Source organism: Pleurodeles waltl, chromosome 4_2 (assembly GCF_031143425.1).
Source record: "Pleurodeles waltl isolate 20211129_DDA chromosome 4_2, aPleWal1.hap1.20221129, whole genome shotgun sequence".
NCBI classification, from domain to species: domain Eukaryota; kingdom Metazoa; phylum Chordata; class Amphibia; order Caudata; family Salamandridae; genus Pleurodeles; species Pleurodeles waltl.
The window spans coordinates 396783370-396802181 of record NC_090443.1 but is presented as its reverse complement, the minus strand read 5'-3'; the positions used below and the strand labels follow the sequence as shown (position 1 = coordinate 396802181).

General features: G+C 45.0%; 1 protein-coding gene across 4 annotated transcripts in view; it reads left to right on the top strand.

Moving 5' to 3' along the window:
• RASAL2 (RAS protein activator like 2) overlaps positions 1-18812 on the top strand; it is a 618546-nt gene that overhangs the window by 212071 nt on the left and 387663 nt on the right. The window contains exon 1 of one of the 4 annotated variants that reach the window (XM_069231550.1): positions 14244-14851. The exons of 2 other annotated variants lie outside the window; for them this stretch is intronic. In XM_069231550.1, coding sequence (XP_069087651.1) covers positions 14293-14851 — 559 coding nt within the window. In that variant the 5' untranslated portion in view covers positions 14244-14292. Of the gene's footprint in view, positions 1-14243; positions 14852-18812 lie in introns of those variants that run through there. One more of the 4 variants, XM_069231549.1, reaches the window with a different exon arrangement.

The window sequence follows — 18812 nt, the reverse complement described above, 5'->3', positions numbered from 1 at the left end:
TCATCTGTCATGCAGAATCCTTCTGTCAAGCTTCCTTGGGTCACAGGAGAAGCCACCTTGCACTCTAATCCTTTCTTGCAATGATCTTTGTCGTGGACAGGTACCTCAAGGTCAAAGTGCTGATCATCCTAATCAGTTCTCCATCACCTTAGCCTCTTCCCTGTGGCACTGTTTACTGTACTGAATGTGGCCTGTCTTACCAGCCCTCGAGAAGGCATGCCTTTGCACTGGCAATATGGGAGCCATTGACATCTTCGCAGACCTCAAAAACACGGATGAAGCAGGCCAGCCACCATCCTTCGTGTCTTCGCTCCAGCCTGTGTCACACTGAAGCAGGCACCAACCAGTGCCTGATGGGTACTTTCTCTGGTCTTGATGGAGCAGAGTTATCCGGAGTGTAACAGACACCAGAGCTCCATGGAGATAAAGTTGACCATAACCCTTTTGTCACCGCCTCCTTTGGGATACTCTTCTGTAATGTAAATGTGTTGTGTCTGGAGGGGACAGTATAGGCAAGAAAAATTCATAAAACGTTAAGGTGTTGAAGTGTGTGCTTCCATTCAGTACACACCCCCTGCTTGCTGCTGCGGAAGACTAGTGGGGAAGTCATACTGCAGCATCAGCCCACCTTAGCACATTCTTGTTTCTATAATATGTACGCCTGTTTGTGGGCCATGCGACTAATGGCTGCATGCATTTCTGTTCTCCCCAGTGGGTCCGCGATTAAATGCATACATTGTGTGTTTCATTCACCTCCCTGTCGGACATATGTTGTCTTTATTTGACCAGGCATCCCAGAGGTTGGTGTCTGTAATGGGCCTCTGCCTTAGCCGCACAGTGTGTGTACGTGGGCCAGCAGCCGCACAGCGGGTTCTTCATTTGCAGGCCTGGGTTCGGACCGGTGTAGGCATACATACATAGAAATGAGTGTGTTTGAGGCTAGCCCCCCGCCGGCTTCCGGAAGAAGGCGCGAGGGTAGAGGGCGACATCCGAAGGGTTGAAGTCGGATTGCGTTCACTCATAATCAGCAGAGACCGCTGCAGCGACGGTGCCCGCGCAGCGGGAAGTGCTTCCTCGCGCCCCTTTCCACGCGTACATTAGCGTTTACTCCGACCGCCGCATGCCTAGATGGCTTTTCACAGGGCTGTATTTTTCCGAGGAAAACTTGACTAAAATATCTGAAGTAATTGAAGCCTGTCGTGGAGCGGAGGAAAGGACGCGAGGGCTGAAAAGCTGTTTGGTGAAGTAATTGCAAAGCGGGTTTCTGTGGAATTGCTCAAAATGACTCTTCCGCCTTTCAGCGTTTGCTTGCCGAGCACACAGTATTTGTTTTAATCCCATACATAGGAAGTTTCACTCATTTAGCAAAATACATACGCTCATGCAGTTATTTCACTGAAACAGTCGCTGACACCTATTTGAAGGGCACTGGCCGTTTTTTTTTTCTTTTTAATGTCAAATTATGATCCAGAACTTTGCGCATGTTGTACTTTTCATTTTTAGAAGCTTTTATTGTTTACTTGAGCTGCCCTTCTTTGTAATGACATCATTCAATCCACGAAACAGGAAGTGACAGTAGAGGGAGAGAGGAAGTGTAGCCTGTAGCTCTGTTACAGGGGTAAAACTGAGGTAATAAAAGGTTACAATGGCCTGTAGGTGGAAAATGAAAGGAAATCCTGGTTTTTGCTTGCACCTTGCACCTTAAACATCCAACACATTTTCCTCCAGGCTCCCGTAAGATGTCTCTTTCTGTTTAAAAAATGATGCCAGTTGATAAGGTAAGGAAAAATGATTACAAAAATGTTAAAAACAATATGAACGATAAGTGTTAATGATTAGTGATAATGATCACAGCTTATACATTAGTAATATTAAAAAGCGTATTTTATTTTGGAAAAAAACCTGTACATTTACTTTCGACTGTGCAGAAGTCCAGCTGGAACGCCAGCACCCCCTGGCTAAAGCTGTTCGACACAGAAAGACACAGTGCACGCAGCAGGCTGCTTGCATCCATTAGAGAAGCCTCAGTGCAATAATGAGCAATACATTCTTTGGACTTTGGCAAAGATTGGTCATGCTAACCAGCTCTCAAACTCCTGGCATCTTCAAAAGGCGTTTGTGAGATTAGCAGGTCACTAAAACAGCAGCAGGGTGAAGAATCTCAATTTTAGGAGCTGAAATCAGGATTGGACTCTCTCTCCAGCTCTTCAGAAAACAGTCCGTCTCGCATTCAGACAAAAAGATGAAGGCTTTTTTGGGTCGAAACTTACTAGAATTGCAAAATACTTTTTGGGTACATTCAGAAAGCTGACAGGAATGCATTCCACCTGCCTTTTACCACTGGACTTGTGATTTGTAATACACATTTACTGGCTTTGTATTTGATGGCTTTAGGGCATCCAGTTTGAGTTTGTACCTCCCATTGCCCAAACCTTGTTTACAGTATTCTTCCACTAATTCACTTTCTATAAACAGACCTTTAAAACTTGTTCTTATCTTGTCACATTTGCTGTGCATCCAAAGACAGATGTCAAGTATCAGACTTTCTCTTCCAGGGAGCTTGGTGTTTATTTTTCTTTCTCAGAGTGAGAGAATTTGTGACAATCCTGCTTAGTACCTATGTAGGAGGAGAAGCAATGTTTTTTTGTTTTGTTTCTGTTATACAAAAAAAAGTGAACTGTGCTAATGTTTCAAAATATATTAGAATTAGTACAAATGGAGGACATTTTTTTTCGAATTCTGAAGAGTTGTTACACGTGTAAATAAATATTTAAATACCTTCAAAACACATCAGTAGTTTAGGTGATGACTGTTGCACACGTTATGTTTGTGTCCAGTAAAACTGTATTTCGGGGCAAATGTAATGGTCATTTCAATTGAAGAAATGTGTTTCTGTACAGGCAGTGTGCTACCACACCATGCATACTACACGCTACACCACTCCAATCTGTGCCTTTTCACTCTGTGCCATGCCACTCAGTTATAACACACTCCACTCTATGCCCTTTCTCTCTGTGCCATGCCACTCTACTCTCTGCACCTCTGCTGTAGGACACTTCACGCCACTCCACTCTAGCCCCTTCACTCCACACTACTTACCCCACTTCGCTCCTATCCTTCCCACTCCACTGCACCCCAATCTACCCCACCCCACTCTCCTCTACGACATCACTCTACTCACCGCCACTCTAAGACACATTGCAACACACTATGCGACTCCATGCCATTCCAGTCTACTCCCACTCACTCCATGACACAACACGCCACTCCAATCTATGCCTCTTCACTTCACATTACTTACCACACTCCACCCCAGTCCAATCTTCCCCATTTCAATCCATCCCACTCCAGTCTTTCCCACTCCACTCCAATCTATCCCAATCCACCCCACCCCACCCTGCTGCATCCCCAGTCTACTTCACTCCAACCTACCCCCATTCACTCTACCTAATCCACCCCACCCGAGTTTACCCACTGACTCCACCCACCCCTCCCAATCTACCCCAATCCAATCTACCCCACTTCAGTCTACCCTACTCTAACCCAGTCTATTCCACTCTAAACTAGTCTACCTAATTCCAACCCAACATACCTCAGTCTAACCCAGTCTACCTCAATCCAATATGATCCAATCTACTCCACTCTGCTCTACCCAAATCTACCCCACTCCACGCCATCTACTCCACTCCAGTCCTTTCTACCCCACTCCACTCAATCTAACCCATTCAACCCCATCCCACTCCTGTCTACCCCACTCCACCCCACTTTACTGCACTTCACTCAAATCTACCCCACTCTGCTCCAATCTATCCCAGTCTGCTCCAATCTATCCAAGTCTACCCCACTTCACACCACTCTCCCTCACTCCAGTCTACCCAAATTCACACGCTCTGATGTACCCCAATCAAATCCCCTCCACTTAATTTACTCCACTCCAATCGCCTCCCCCTCCCCTCCAGTCTACCCCAGTCTACTATTCCCCGCTCCAGTCCAATTTACCACACTCCTCTCTAAACTCCACTGCAATCTATCCAACTCCTCTCCACTCTGTTCAACTCCACTCCAACATACCCACTCCACCACAATCTACCTCACTCCAATCTACCATAATTTGTGCTTTTTATAGTATTTCTTTTTCTAACATTTCCGTCTGTATTTATCCATATTTATTCTTTTGCCATCTTATTTGTTTTTCCCCCATATTTATTCAGTGTTTTGAGAATGAATGGTGTCGTAAAATTGTATATTTCTGTATTTATTTAACTGATAAACATGCACTCAAACTTTGATGACTTTCTCATTGTTGCAAATTAAGCGGCCAAATATTACAAAACACTACACGAACAGACAAATATTAGCCTTTTTTTTTTTTTTTTTACAAATATATGTTAAAATATGCCTGTTGAAGGAAATATAATCTTGTTTTTTTAACTGTTCAAGCTGCCTATTGGCTCAGCGGTTGACCTGGCGTTCATAAAGAACAGCAAAGAGAGTCTCCCACAAAAGGACAATTTTCTGTATTTTTCCAGTTTTAAAATAAAATACAGACAATAAGCACATTGTTTGCTGTCTGTATTTATGTGTGAAAATCAGTGAAAACGGAAAACTGGGAGCCTTAACCATAATCTACCCCACTCCACTGCAATCTACCCCATTCCACTCTACCACAATCCACTCTACTCTACCCAAATATACCCCACTCCAGGTCACTCTAATTAACCCCAATCCAATCTAACACACTCCACTCAAATCTACCCCACTCTACTTTAGTCTGACCCACTCCACCCCAATCCACTCCAATCTACCCCAACCCACCCCAATCTTCCCTACTCCTATCTACCCCACTCCAATCTATTCCACTGTAATCTACCCCACTTTTCCCCAGACTACTTCGCTTCACGTCACTTTACCCCACACCACTGCAATCTACCCCACTCTAATCTACCCACACCGATCCACCTGGCTCCTCTCCAATCTACCCGACTTCAGTCTACCCCAATCCATTTTACTCCACTCCATTCTACCCAACTCCAATGTACCCTCTCCATTCCAATTTACCCTACTCTAATCTACCACACGCTACCCCACCCTAGTCTGCCTTATAACACTCCACTCTTCCCCAGTCTATCTCACTCCACTCCAGTTGATCCAACTCCACTCTGCCTCACTCCAGTCCAGTCTACCTCACTCCACTGTACCCCAGCCTATTCCTCTCAAGTCTACCCACTCCAATCTACCCCACCCCACTCCAGCCCAATCTACCATACTCCTTTTCACTCTATCCAATCTATCCCACTCCAGCCTACCATATCCAATCCACCCAGTCTACCCCAAACCACTCTACTCCGGTCTGCCATACCCCATTCCACTCTTACAAACCTACCCCCACACCACTGCACTCTAATCTACAACACCACACTCCAGTCCAGTCTAACTCACTCTACCCCAATCCTGTCAACCCTACCCCACTCCACCCACCTCCATTCTACCCCATCCAATCTGCCCCACTTCAATCTACCCTGCTCCAGTCTGCCCCAGTCTACTCCACTGCATGCTACCTCACTCCAGTCTACCCGACCCTAACCCAATCTCTCACTACATCCCAATCTACCCCACACCACACTATCCAACTCCACTCTAACCTACTCCACTCCAGTTTACCTCGCGTCACCCCCTCTACCCTAAAATAATCCTACCAATCTATCCCACTCCAATCTATTTCGCTCCACTCCAATCTACCCCACTCCAGTCTACCCCAATCCACAGCACTCCACTCCACCCTAATCTGCCCCATTCCACTCTAATCTACCTCACTTAAATGTACCCCACTTTTCTCCACTCTTCCCCAATCTACCTCACCCCATCTCAGTCTTCCACATCCCATTCCAGTCTACCTCACTCCACTCTACCCAAATCTTCCCCACTCCACTTCTCTACCACACTCCACTCAAATCAACCCCACTCCTCTCTAACCCACTCCATCCCAATCCACCCTAATCCAGTCTACATTTATTTACTCCACTCCAGTCTACCCCACCCCACCCCAACCTACCCTAACCTAATCTACCCATATCTACTCCACTCCAGTCTACTCCACCCCAACCTACCATAATCAAATCTAACCCTATTCACTTCACTCCAGTCTACCGCATCTCTATCTACCACACCCCACTCCAATCATCCCTCTTCAATCTACCCCACTTCACTGTAATCTACCCTACTCTAATCTACCCCACTCCACCCTAATCTACCTCACCATATTCCACTCCACTCCACCCTTCCCTAATCTATCTCACTCTACTCCCATCTATCCAACTCCACGCTACCCCACTCACATCTACCTCAAACAGCCCTACTCCACTCTATCCAATCTGCCTCACTCCAGTTCACCCCAATCTACCCCACTCCACCCCCATCTACCCCACTCCACCCCCATCTACCACACTCCATTGATCTCTACCCAATCTACCCCACTCCATTCCAGTCTAGTCCACTTAACCCCAATCCATCCAGTCCACTGCACCCAGTCCTAGCCTACCACACTCCATCCTAAACTACCCTACTCCAGTCCTCCCCATCCAATATGCTCCAATCTACCACACTCCATTCTACTTCACTCCACTACAATCAGCCCCCAACCCAATCCATTCCACTGCCATGTACCCCACCCATCCCAATCTATCCCACATCATCATCCAACTCCACTCCAATCTACCCCACTCCAATCTACTCCACTGTATCCCACTCCACTGTGCTCTGCTCTTCCCCAATCTACCTCACTTCACTCTAATCTACCCCAATATATGCCACTCCATTCTACCACACTCCACCCCATTCCACCCAATTCAATCTACCCCTCTCCGGTCTACCCTATTCTACCCCACTTTACCCCAGTCCACTCTACGCCAATCTACCCCACGCCACGCCACTCTACCCCACCAGGCGCTGTCTAGTAGGCAAGACATAAAACGTGCCCTTGGATACCTAAAACATAGCAAATCTTATATGAAATGACCTCTAGCGGTTTTAAAGCTATAGTACAACAATGGGTCTTGCATCACAGTGGGGTAAATTCAGTGGTCATGGGGGGATGGGATGGGAAGGCTGGGATGGAATGTCCTCGAAGTAGTGTCTATTTTGCAAGCCTTCACGTAGTTGGCACAAAGTAGGGAGCTTAGAATGCATGGTCTGCCTCTCAACTGACATGGGTGCGAGGTGGTGTCCCTTAGTTCAGCACTGGGAGGGCCGGGTTCATCTCCTTCAGTCTATCCACTAGACAGCTCATGTCCATATTTACATGCCATCATAATGTGCCATACTTCCATTCAAATGACGACTCTTGTAAAAGAAAGTACCCTCTTGGGCTCCCTGTTTCCTTTGAATATGCCAACTGCTAGATTTTGGGAGCTCTTTGCTCCAGAAATGCTGTTAATTTCAGACCCTTTAAATAGATCGCTTGGCTGGAATAGTTGTCTTCCTGCTTGATATTGCCAGCATTTAACTGTGTTTAATTGTGGATGGTGAATTTGGTGGATGCTTCAGTGTCACACTAGTAATTCTCTCATCCTGTTCACTAAGAGTAACTTGGCTCTTTGCATTAACTAGTTCTCCTTTGCCAGACTAAGCCACAATTGGCTTTGAGCACTGCACCAAAGTTACTCTCTCTCCAGATAGCCAGGTTCCTACAGAGCTGCGTTAGGTGATGTTGGTATTGCTGTTTGGAAAATCGGGTCATAATGCTGCTCTTGTATCATGATGTTTACAGCAGATGTAGAGCTACACATGTTGTAATGTGAACATTCAATGCGGGCCTTCCAAATGAAATGTACTATTGTACTTTCACGAGTTGGGGGAAGTCTAGTTCTAAAATCAAAAGTAATGAAATAGGGATGATCCTGTAAGGTAATTCATAATTCTAGAAGGTCCAGTAAAATGTAGTTGGTGCCCTCCATTCTAATATTGATCTATAGTAGCTGGTAATATTTACCCTTCTGAAATATTGCAGAAGCTCAGTAACACCCGCAGAAAGGGCTGGTGGAGTAGGAATAGAACTGTAGAAGGTGTTTTGCCCAAGGTACTGAGGCAGGGCAAATTTAGGTTTGGAGGAAGTGCGGTGGCTTTGATCTACCACAGGGAAAGAGGAATTGAACTGCCTGTCTTGAGCACAGAAACTGACAAACTGAGCTAGAGTGAACTGCCCAGGACACCTGAGGGATCTTGCTGTCCAGCTAGATGGAGCCAAACTGGAGACATCTGTTATGTTGAAGAATTGAGGACCAGCAGGCGATTCTCTCAGTCTGGAGATGTGGTGCACTAACATCGCCCTGACCCATTATGTATTGGCACAGATCGTGTTTAATCCCATTTTGCTGCATTACTAGTTGAAGGACAGTGGTTTTTATTATTTCACACAAGATCGGCTGGTCAACCTAATTCCGGAATCATGCAAACAGTCTCTCTAGCCCTTATGGTTCAAAGGTATCAATGTTTAGATACTTCATGGGTTGTAGCATATTGTCTGGCATTTTTTGTTCCGTTTACTGGAGACTGTAAAGAATGTCAGAATAAGAGAAGTGAGAGCCAAGTCTTTTTGTTGGCAGCCGAGAGCTCAACATCCTTCCTATAAGAATACAATGTCCATTGCCCCAATATTATTGCAAGTTTAGAGTCTTTCCAGAAGGTGGTAGGACCTTCTTACTTGTTTTGCTGCTGATAATTTTGACTACGTTATGCATCCATTATGTAGAAAAAATGATCTATTCTCTTCAGAAGTTAGGGCTCTAACTAGACATTAAGATTTTGTGATAACTCTTTCAACCTATATCTGAATTCCAATCTCCTGTCTCGTATGGTAGTAAGTCTTGGTTGTTCTCTTTTGCTACTCCAGGAAAATAAGTTTTGCAAAGGTAGCATATTGGTTTCCGAGTTGGATTGCAGTAATATCTCAGGCCCTGGGACCCAGGTGGTAAATGTCATGTCCCACCAGTGCTGAGCAACATCAAACTGCCCCAGAGAAAAGGCCCCACATGGGTATTTTAAGTGTTTATACACCATTGTGTTCTCTAGCATACCCTCCATCTTAATGTGAACTAGAACAATTCTAATTATCTCCGAGTCCACATTGTCAGGCACTTTCTCTTACTTTCCTATCCTCTCCCTCTATAAAGTGAAGAAAATATGTCTTCCTTTTCTGAGAAGTCTTCCATTGTGAATCACAGAAGCAGTCCATCCTAAATAAGACTTCACTCTAACTTCTATGACTTATTTGTTGAGTTAATGTATTGAAAGCAGTTATGGTTGCTTCCGTGCTTCCTCAGTAGATGACAATCCCATAGGAGAGACCACATCTGGAGTAAGGGCGCTCTAAAAGTGGAAGTACTAGTTAATGCGCCCTTAATCATTTCGTTTTTTTCATTAACTTTGATGACAGATCATTCCTGTTATGGTTGGGTGGGGTCCATCCTGGGCATTTGCTCATCATTGTACAAGGTTCACTTTGTCTTCAAAAGTGCCCACCAATTTGGTTGATACATGTTTGCAAAACTCTAAACCAACTGCACAACTCTGCTGTGTTTTACAACAGATATGCCTCAGTAACACTCTGTGTGCAACAAGGCATACTCTTGTCGTTCCTGCCCATGGAACAAAGGAGATTCTGCTTTGGTGGTCTTCATCAAATGCACATGGACATTTTTCAGGAATATCCCAAATCAAGTTCCATAATAGAGGACTCCCACCTGTGAAAGAAGAAAATCCTGGAAGTGATTTTACTGACCTAAGTTAAAAGATAGAAATCTAACACAGTGGGAAAACTACCAAATGGTGGTCAATCCATCTATGGGGAAGGACTTGTCTGGAAAGTCGCCAAGTCGGGTAGTTGTGACAACAGATAAATGATTGACCTCTGTGTTGCTTCCTAGTGATAAAGCCCTACAAAATCTGGGCTGGAAGCATATAATTGGTGGCCAAATTAAACACTTATATCATCACAGTAATAAAGAGAACGGTGTGCTAATGTCACAGGCACAGCTCTTTTATGGTCAGCTGAGGAGCTGGAAACCTACGAGGAGGGGTAGAGGAAATTACAGAAGAAAGCTGACAGACCCTGGCTGCAGAACTAAAAAACACATATTTGTCCAAAGAAATACAAACACAATAAAAAAAATAAAGTTAGACCAAAATATGGTCAACCTTGGCCAGGCAAAGAAAAGGGACTGAGGCATGGAAAAAGGAGTTAAAACTTGCCCCAACTACATTAATTTGTGATGGTATTAGCTATGCAAGTACTGTGGAAATGTATGAGGCACTACTTTGGCAGGGTGCACATTTTTACCAAATGTTACTATGTGCCTTGCGGTGTCACGGCTGATATTTGGTTTTGGAAGCTTAGTCCTGATAAATATTCTCTGTTATCTTTTCATCCTGCTTCTATCATCTTCCCTGTGGTTACCCATTGGAAGATCTGAAATCTTCAGACTAGTTTTGATAAAGAACGCAACAATGTTTCTCGATGTTTTGTTCCTACTACATGGTTTCTGAACACCCACCCAGATTCTGCCTCTTTCTTCTATTATCTTCTCCACTGGCTCTTGCTTTGGGTGTGTAATGGAAGGAAGCCGCTGATGGTGATACATTGTCCATCCCCAGGTGTGTACTATGTGGGATTTTGGCACAACTCAAGCAATCTGTTACAACGACTGGGACAAGGCCACTGATGTGGTGCTCTTTGAGGACAAGGACTTGTAGAAACTTCTTCGCAAGGCGAGCATGACTTAATCTGTAAACCTATAAATCCCACTTTGAAACTCATCTGCAATGGGCTCTCCAGGCAGACTGAAAAGACAGGTTCTGTAAAGGTTATTTCTTTCAGCAATGCAGATCTTTGTTTTATTTCCTGGAACGGAAAGTCCGCCCACGGTAATCTGCTATAAATTGATCAGAAGTTCCGCTCTTTGATAACGCCTCACGCTGAGCTCTTCTCTTTCACGGCAGAAGAATAAGAAAAGCAGGTGGTGCCTCCATTATGGTTCCGGCCTGCGCACAACGGGTTATTGGAAATGAGAAGCCCATAGGGAGCATTTAATTTCTCACGGCTGCTGGGCTCCTGAAAAAGCACCACTTGAACGGAACGGAGTAGTATTTATGCTGTTAAATTTGCAGTCGTCTTCGACTGTGGATGCTGTGATCATGATAATGGCAGCGCTTTCAGGAGTGGTCATGGAAGGCTTGCAGCTAAAGGAAGTCTGCTCCAGACAATGAGTTGCTTAACCAGGTGGAAGTATTTCATAGCACCTCTGATTTCATGTGATTTATAAGATTATCACCCTTTCCTCTTTCATCTTACGTTTTTTTTCTCGGGCTTAATTGATCCGCTTCCTTATTGTGAGCAGTATCCACTGGTCTACCGATTTCTACAGTATTTTTGTAAAATACAATTCTTGTTCACAGCTGCAGTTTTAACAGTATGATTTTATGTCAGACATATTGGAAAGTAAAATGGATGGTCCAATGAGTCCCTTCTTGTTCCATCCTTTTAAATAAAGGCAATACTTGCTAGTTCCAGGAGCCTAAGGGTGTTATAGTTACTAAGTCAAAACTGGGTGTAATCAGTCGTCTCTCTGCAGAAAGCTTCTTGAGTGCATGGTGGATCAAAGCAGAGATTGGCTGTCTTGTTTGAGTCACTACTATTTTTAAGAATATTCTTGAGAAATTGAAAAGGTTAGGATTTTTGAAGCAATATCTTGCTGGTGTGCTCCAGTTTGCATTCGGTGTGGATACAGCCCAGAACTAAACCACTCGATGTGATGTAGAGCCTTGACTCTTAGTACGTGAAATAAACATTACAAAAATGGGCCTTAGACATTCACTTTGTTCATTTTATTATTTTATTTGTATTATTTTTATTATTATTATTATTATTGTATAAATAAAATTACAATTACAAAATTACAATTTTGGAGAATTATGTTATTTGCTTCATCTACTGTGTAAGAATCTCCATTACACTCAACTCACTTATTTTGGAATCACATAATTGATTGCTTTTGTGTGCTATAACTGATTATAAATGTTTGCTTTGATCCATAGGGTCATCTATAATAATGATAATAGCAGCAAATTATGGTGCAAACTACGGACTTTTATCGCTGTAAAATTAGATCATGGTATTGCTCAGTTAAGTACTAATTATTCTTTTGATTTTGGATGGACGAGACTAAATTGACCTGCTAGAACTCGAATATGTGGCCTTCTTCTGCTGAATGCAATAGACCACTAATGTATTTTACTTGCTTATATAGAAAGGGGTCATTACTCTGGAGGCACAACATTGCTGAGGCTCCATGTCATCTGAACGTTACAATCTGTAACATCATAGCTTCTTCTCCCATTTTCATTTAGAACTGTAAGTCTTTAGCTCACTTGGTAGCGCATTATGGTCTAAAGAACTGTAGATGCAAAGTGACCATGACATTTTACAACAATGGTAATCTGGTGCTTTATCGCCAGTACCTTTTCACGCTAAACACTGGCTAAAGGTCCCTGAGGATATAGACTGCCATGTTTATTTTTGGTTTCTGCCAGTCTGGCTGCCCAATCGTCAGTATCGTTTACTGCTTAAAGGCTGGCCTGCAGCCCCTTTGTGAGAAACTATCAACTTTGAACTCCTCATCTGTCCTCGATCCCATCCCCCAACACCCGGTTGGTCAGTGCGTTCCAGCAGGATCTCACATCACAAGGACACTTCTTGACTTTGTCTCAAAGACTGAATCAGAAAAACAAAGGTGTAAAATGTACATGTGACTTGTGGGTTGAGGTCTCCACTCATTAATTAGTGAATATGCAGATGGACCTGCAGGCACATTGTATAATATCTGAATACAGTAACAATTGTTTACGGTTCCAATGTTGACTACCAAATTAGAAGACAGTGTTTACTGCTTAAGAACCTACTATTCTCCATCCTGAATACCATTAAAGTGAGTCAATGTAATCCAGGCTCTTGATATCTGGGCATAAGTTGCTTGTCTAACCATATAGATGCTAATACAGCTTTCATGCTTCCTGCCTTTATTAAGGGCTCTTCCTGTTAAATATTTTCTGCTAGCTGATCAGGCCTGTAATACTGATTCGGGTTCAAACAGGAGAATTTAGGCAAATGACTGCACAGGCCCAGCGGTTATCCCTGCACAAATGTCACCACGTTTTGTGCAGGGAAAAAGCACAACGTGTGCTTTGCATTTCAGAACGAGAGAATACATGCATGATAACTGAGTTATCCCCTATACTCCTCTGCAGAATGTGTTCTGATGTGGTAAGACCACAGCAGGGAAAACATATAACCCTACTGTATCGGTAATTTCCTGTACAGTAATAGTGCATTTCTCTGGTCCATTTGGAATGAACCATTAAGTATCACAGTAGCCGGAGCAGGACTCCGCGTCTCAGTTTCTCCCGGTCATGTTGAACCCCAAGAAAACTTGATATGCTTCTTGACACTGAGCGGACTGTAGCCTGATTCTGCAGAGTTTGTTTTCCATTACTTTTTTTGGAAAGCTTCTGGCAGTTGTTTTGGTTCTTTCCACTGTCTTTGCAGATTGCTGCTCTAGTTTTATATCAGTTCTGAAGATGCGTTGGAAGAGTGACTTGGGGCTGTGGTGGTTCTTGGGACCAGTTGGGGGGTAGTGGAAAATCCGTTGCCAGCCCAGCTGCTTAGGCTTGCCACCATAAGACCTCAGTCGGCTGGAGAAGCTGATACACCAATTTCAGGACTTCAAACCCCACACATTTGTCTCTTTGCACCGGAATGCTGTAGTCTCTTGCGCTTTTTAGAGCTGTGCACTGGTACTTTTATTCTGGAGAAGTGAATGCTAACGCAAATACCTTTGTGTCTATTTTAAGCCACAACAGAACTATGAACCCTTTTCGTGATTGGCCCAGGCAATCTTTGTGGTTTTTGAGTTTTCCGACTTGTCATTTCCTGGCAGTGGTAGACAAGCGTCTCTTCGCTGTACAGGACGTGACCTGGGCCTTGCGTGCAGCTAGTGGGGATTTTTAAAGTTTAGTATGAAATCTGTCTGAGACCCAGTTGGCTAGTTCTGATGATGCAGAGCCAGCTCTTATGCATAGAGTGGGTGCATCAGAAGCGCTTTGTTCCTGTTTGTGAAGCAGTTTTTTACATTGAATGGCTCCTGGATCTCATAGCTGCTGGCTGTCGTTAGAACTGTTTGTGGTGCTCGTGCAATGTGACAATTGGTTGTGAGAAACTGGCAGAAGCAAAAAAGGCTTGAAATCATGAATATTTTTAAAAAGCAGAAGTTCTGCCCTCCGGTGTACCAGCGATCCTCCTCTGTGTCTGCTGGCCACGTTTTGGGAAATGTGAGCCCTAGTCTGAAGGACTACCAATGGCGTCGTCACGTGAAGACCCAAGAGAGTGTGTCTGAGTACATCACATCCAACCTGTCTGGGAAGGTGCTGCACACCTACAGGTGGCAGAGCCTCCCCGGTACTGGCAGATTTGAGAGCAGTAGAGCTTCGCCATTAACGCTTTCTCCCGAGGACTTGGAGCCAGGGTCTGCTGGAGACCTAAGGAGAAGGGCACCTGGCAAACATTGTGTCTTGAAGCAGCAGTCTGTGGTAAAGGTGGACAGCACTGGCACTCTGGTCCGATTCCTCAGGTCAGTGTCTGAGCCTGCAGGAACAGCATCTCCTAGGCCAAGAAGACCTGTTCTACCTCAAGTGCAGTCAGTAGAGTCCAAGGAGGATGGCAATTACAGGTGCAGCTTTTTAACCAGCCTTTCCAGCAGCCTGTGGGGGATACGAAGGTTCAGCGGATCACAGAACCAGAATGCAGGTACGTTACACTGGAGAAATGCATTTCACAGCTTGTCAGGTGGCATTCCATTTCCATGCTCAAAACCAATGCCTTCGCTACTTTGTACACACCTTGGGGCAGGGAGGTGGAGGGGGTTACTTGTCTTTCACCAGATCAGTGTGTCTAAGAAGAGTTTGCACTTCCGTGAGGCTACACCACTTCAATGGTAGTCATGCATCCGTTCACCTCCCGGAATACTGAACAGGACACTCACTTTTTCAGTAGTGCAAGTGGGACCAGGGTTAGTGATCATTTCGGATTCTCAGCTTATGGCTTGTCCTTGGTGTAAAAAATGCTCCTGCAAAATGTTCCCTTTACATTATTATCCTGTCTGACATCAAACCAATGTTCTGCCATGCACCATGATCAAAAGAGAAACCTTAGATCAACTTCGGCTCCACTCTTCATAATACCTCCTTATCAAAAAGCTTTGCTTTGATGGCAGCTCCTTCTCAGTGCAGACTTGCAAGCTTTGGTATACGCTTTCTAAAGAGAATTAAGACTATCACAATTTTTGATAATTCAGAAGAGAAGTAAGGACTTGTGGTCTTTTCATATACCTGACTGCTGAATGTCCTCCCATAGATATTCACTGGTTTGTGTATGTTTCCTGTGATTCCGTCCTGATGCCCATTGTTCTACAACCACAACAGCATACCATGCCTTGCATGCCGCTTGCCAAGTTCAAAGCACACACTCCTGGCTTCACATAACTCTACGAGACGACTCTTCCTTCACTCACTCAAGCACTCGAGATTTTGAAATTGATCACTGCACTACTTGAGAAAGCACCACACTACTTGAGAAAGCAAGAGGTATGAAGGCGCTATACAAATGCTACACTATGATGCAAGACAATAATTTGAAACACTTTTGTTCCATCCACAGGATTGCCTGGTAGTTGCACAATTTTAGAAATTCTCTCAGCTTAGCTTGTGCACACACTAATGCAAGCAAGCATGCTCACTAGCCTGCTTTCAGTATTAAAACTGTGCTTTCGATAAACTTTATCAAGAAGCAGTAACTATGCTTGCATGGTTTATTGTATTGTGTAGAATACAATTTCTTGTAGAAATATGCCTCATAAGCTCAAACTTCTGACATTACGTGAAACCACACTAGTGGTGTAGGCAGAAGAAAATTGAAATAACTGAAATTGATAATGGTAAAATAAATTCTAAAATAGATTAGGATTTGACAGAATGATGCATGTGTTTGGTTTGGACTATGGTTGTGAAACTACCATGCACCTTTTTTTGTATAGAATCTCCTATGACAAAGTATTTAATTTTGTTAAACTTATTTATCGGCCTGGAAATCGGAGAGTAAAATATCGGAGGAAAAAAAATAAAGTGAGGGGTACCTTTTGAAATGGAAAGCTTTTTTTCACCTCCAACACTTCCCAAAAAAATCATTTTGGCACACCTATGCAAAAATACCTGTTTTGAATTAAAATAAGAAAAGTATACTGGTGTGGTCCATCTACAAGCACGGATTCTTCAAGAGTATATTGAGTGCCCGGCTTTCTTGAGAGGATGGGAAGACTTGACAGCAATCAAAATGAGTGTGAGGGAGCCACAGCGAAGGCAACTGCAAATTTTGCAAAGGTAGGACAACCTAACAGTTTTAGGTCTGCCAATGAAGAACCCTGCTAATCCAACATAGAGACAGCATCTGAATAAGTCCGGTCTGCTCTTTCCTACAGTTCAAAACCAGCAAGGGTAGGCCTCTGATTCAAACCCACAATTCTGCATTGAAATCAAGGAAAACAAATGGTTCATTTGACTATAGGGAATTAAGATTTGTCATTACGATCCCATCCATCCAAACATTCTTTCACACAGTGATGACACGAAGGTTTATGCTCTTCTGTTGACTTCAGTACACTTGAAACCACATAGCTCCGAGCTTAGCCAGTGCTGTGATCCACCTCCATTTACTGCAGAGATCCCAACATCTGGCTCATAAATGTAATTACTGGCACTATCAGCCAGTCTTTCAAGTGGGTTCTGCTCACTACGTTGGGGGTTAGGCTCGCTCCAAGAGGGTTAGTTATGAATAAAGGAGGACATAAGCAAACACTGAAGTTGTTCGTAATTAACCTGCTGCTCCGACTGAGAGCCTGCCTGGCTTTCAGTTCGAGGCCCACCTGCCTTTCTGTCATGTTTTCTCTGTTTTCTTCTCTTTTTTCATTTTTCCCACTCCTTTGTGCTTCTTTTCCTCGTGTTTAGTTCCTGAGGCTGCTGCCCCTGTGGCTCCTCCCCCCTCCCTGCAAAGCGCTTTTCCGCCTTCCCTCCTCCCAGCTGCCCGGACCCTCCCCTCTCCCTCCTCTTCTTAATGGCAACCTTCTGGTAGAATGTGCTTGCTCCCCTGTGCAGCTCCACCTGCTTCTGGTCTGACTGAAAGCCTCCCTGTCTTTCAGTTCGTGGCCCACCTACACCCGTAGGCACCTGCCTAGTGGCCATCTGTACCTGTCTCTGTGTGTCTCTTTGCCTTTCTGCCATCTTTTTTTCTCTTCTTTGTCTCTTTTTCCTTTTCCCCATTCTTTTGCGCTTCTTTCCCCCTTCTTTCATCCCTGCAGCCTCGCCCCTCCCTGCAAAGCGCTTTCCTGTCCTCCTTCCTGTCAGCTGACCGGACCCTCCTAACTCCCTCCCCTTCTCAACGGTGGCTGCTACATGGCCGCGCCGCTGGCTTGCCAAAGGGGTGACAAAGGCAAGCCCACCTGCTTCCGTCCGTGCCTTGACTGCGCCCAGCTACACGGACCCTGATTCCTCCACCACCCACCAGTATGATGCCAGCACTTGGCACACCCTCAAACCTGGAAGACCCTCAGCCTGCCACCAAGCCAATCCAAAGAACACTCATGGACCTTTCTCCTGCCTCTCCTGCTCACTTATCTGCCGCCGTACTCCACACCATCCCACCCACAGCCTCCTCAACACCCACTCCCTCGCCAAACATGCAGTAGAAGTCTGTGAAGACCTCGACTCGATCACCCCTGATGTCGCCTTCCTCATAGAAACCTGGATCACCCCCACCTTAGTCTGGAACATTGTCACGGCCATTCCCGACGTCTACAAAATCATACACAAAGACAGAGCCAATCGACCAGGAGGAGGCATCACCATAGTTTACAGGAACACCCTCCGCCTCTCAACCACCATTGAACCGCAGAACCAGCCAACCACCACCAAACACCTACACTTCCAAATTCAGACCAACCTGAACACCTCTCTTCGTGGCATGCTTGTCTACAGACCACTCTGAACCCAGCCCCAGTTCAGTGAAACCTTCGCCGACCTCATTGCCCCCCACGCACACGCTTCCAATGACTACATCCTACTCGGCGACCTCAACTTTAACCTTGAAAACTGCAACAACCCTAACACCACATCCCTCCTGGACAACCTTGCCACTGTTGGTCTCAAGCAACTAGTCATCCTCCCCCGCCACTCAGCAGCTCACACCCTCGACCCCGTCTTCTCGGCTGGAAACAACATCACCATCTCTCACACCTCCGGACACAATTGGGCCGTCCACTGATGCTTCTAATTCACCTTTACGAAGACCACCGCACGCCACCACCCTCCTCCCCACACCCCGTGAGCACTCCCCTCACCCCCAGGCAGAAACTGGAGCAAAGTCACCAAAGCCCAGCTCACTGATGCCCTCTGCCACTGCCCCCTACTGGATGCCACAAACGCGAACGACTCGGCGCGCAACCTGTACTGCTGGATTACAGAACGTGCCAACACCATAGCCCCCTTCAGAAAAACTGCCAGAAACCAGCACCGGAGGAATCCAAACTGGTTCATGACTGAACTCCAAGAATCCAAACGCAACTGCAGATGACTAGAGCAAAAATGGAGGAACAGCAAAACAACCACAGACCACACAGCCTACAAAGACATAGTCATCATGCACCACCAGCGCCTCAGAG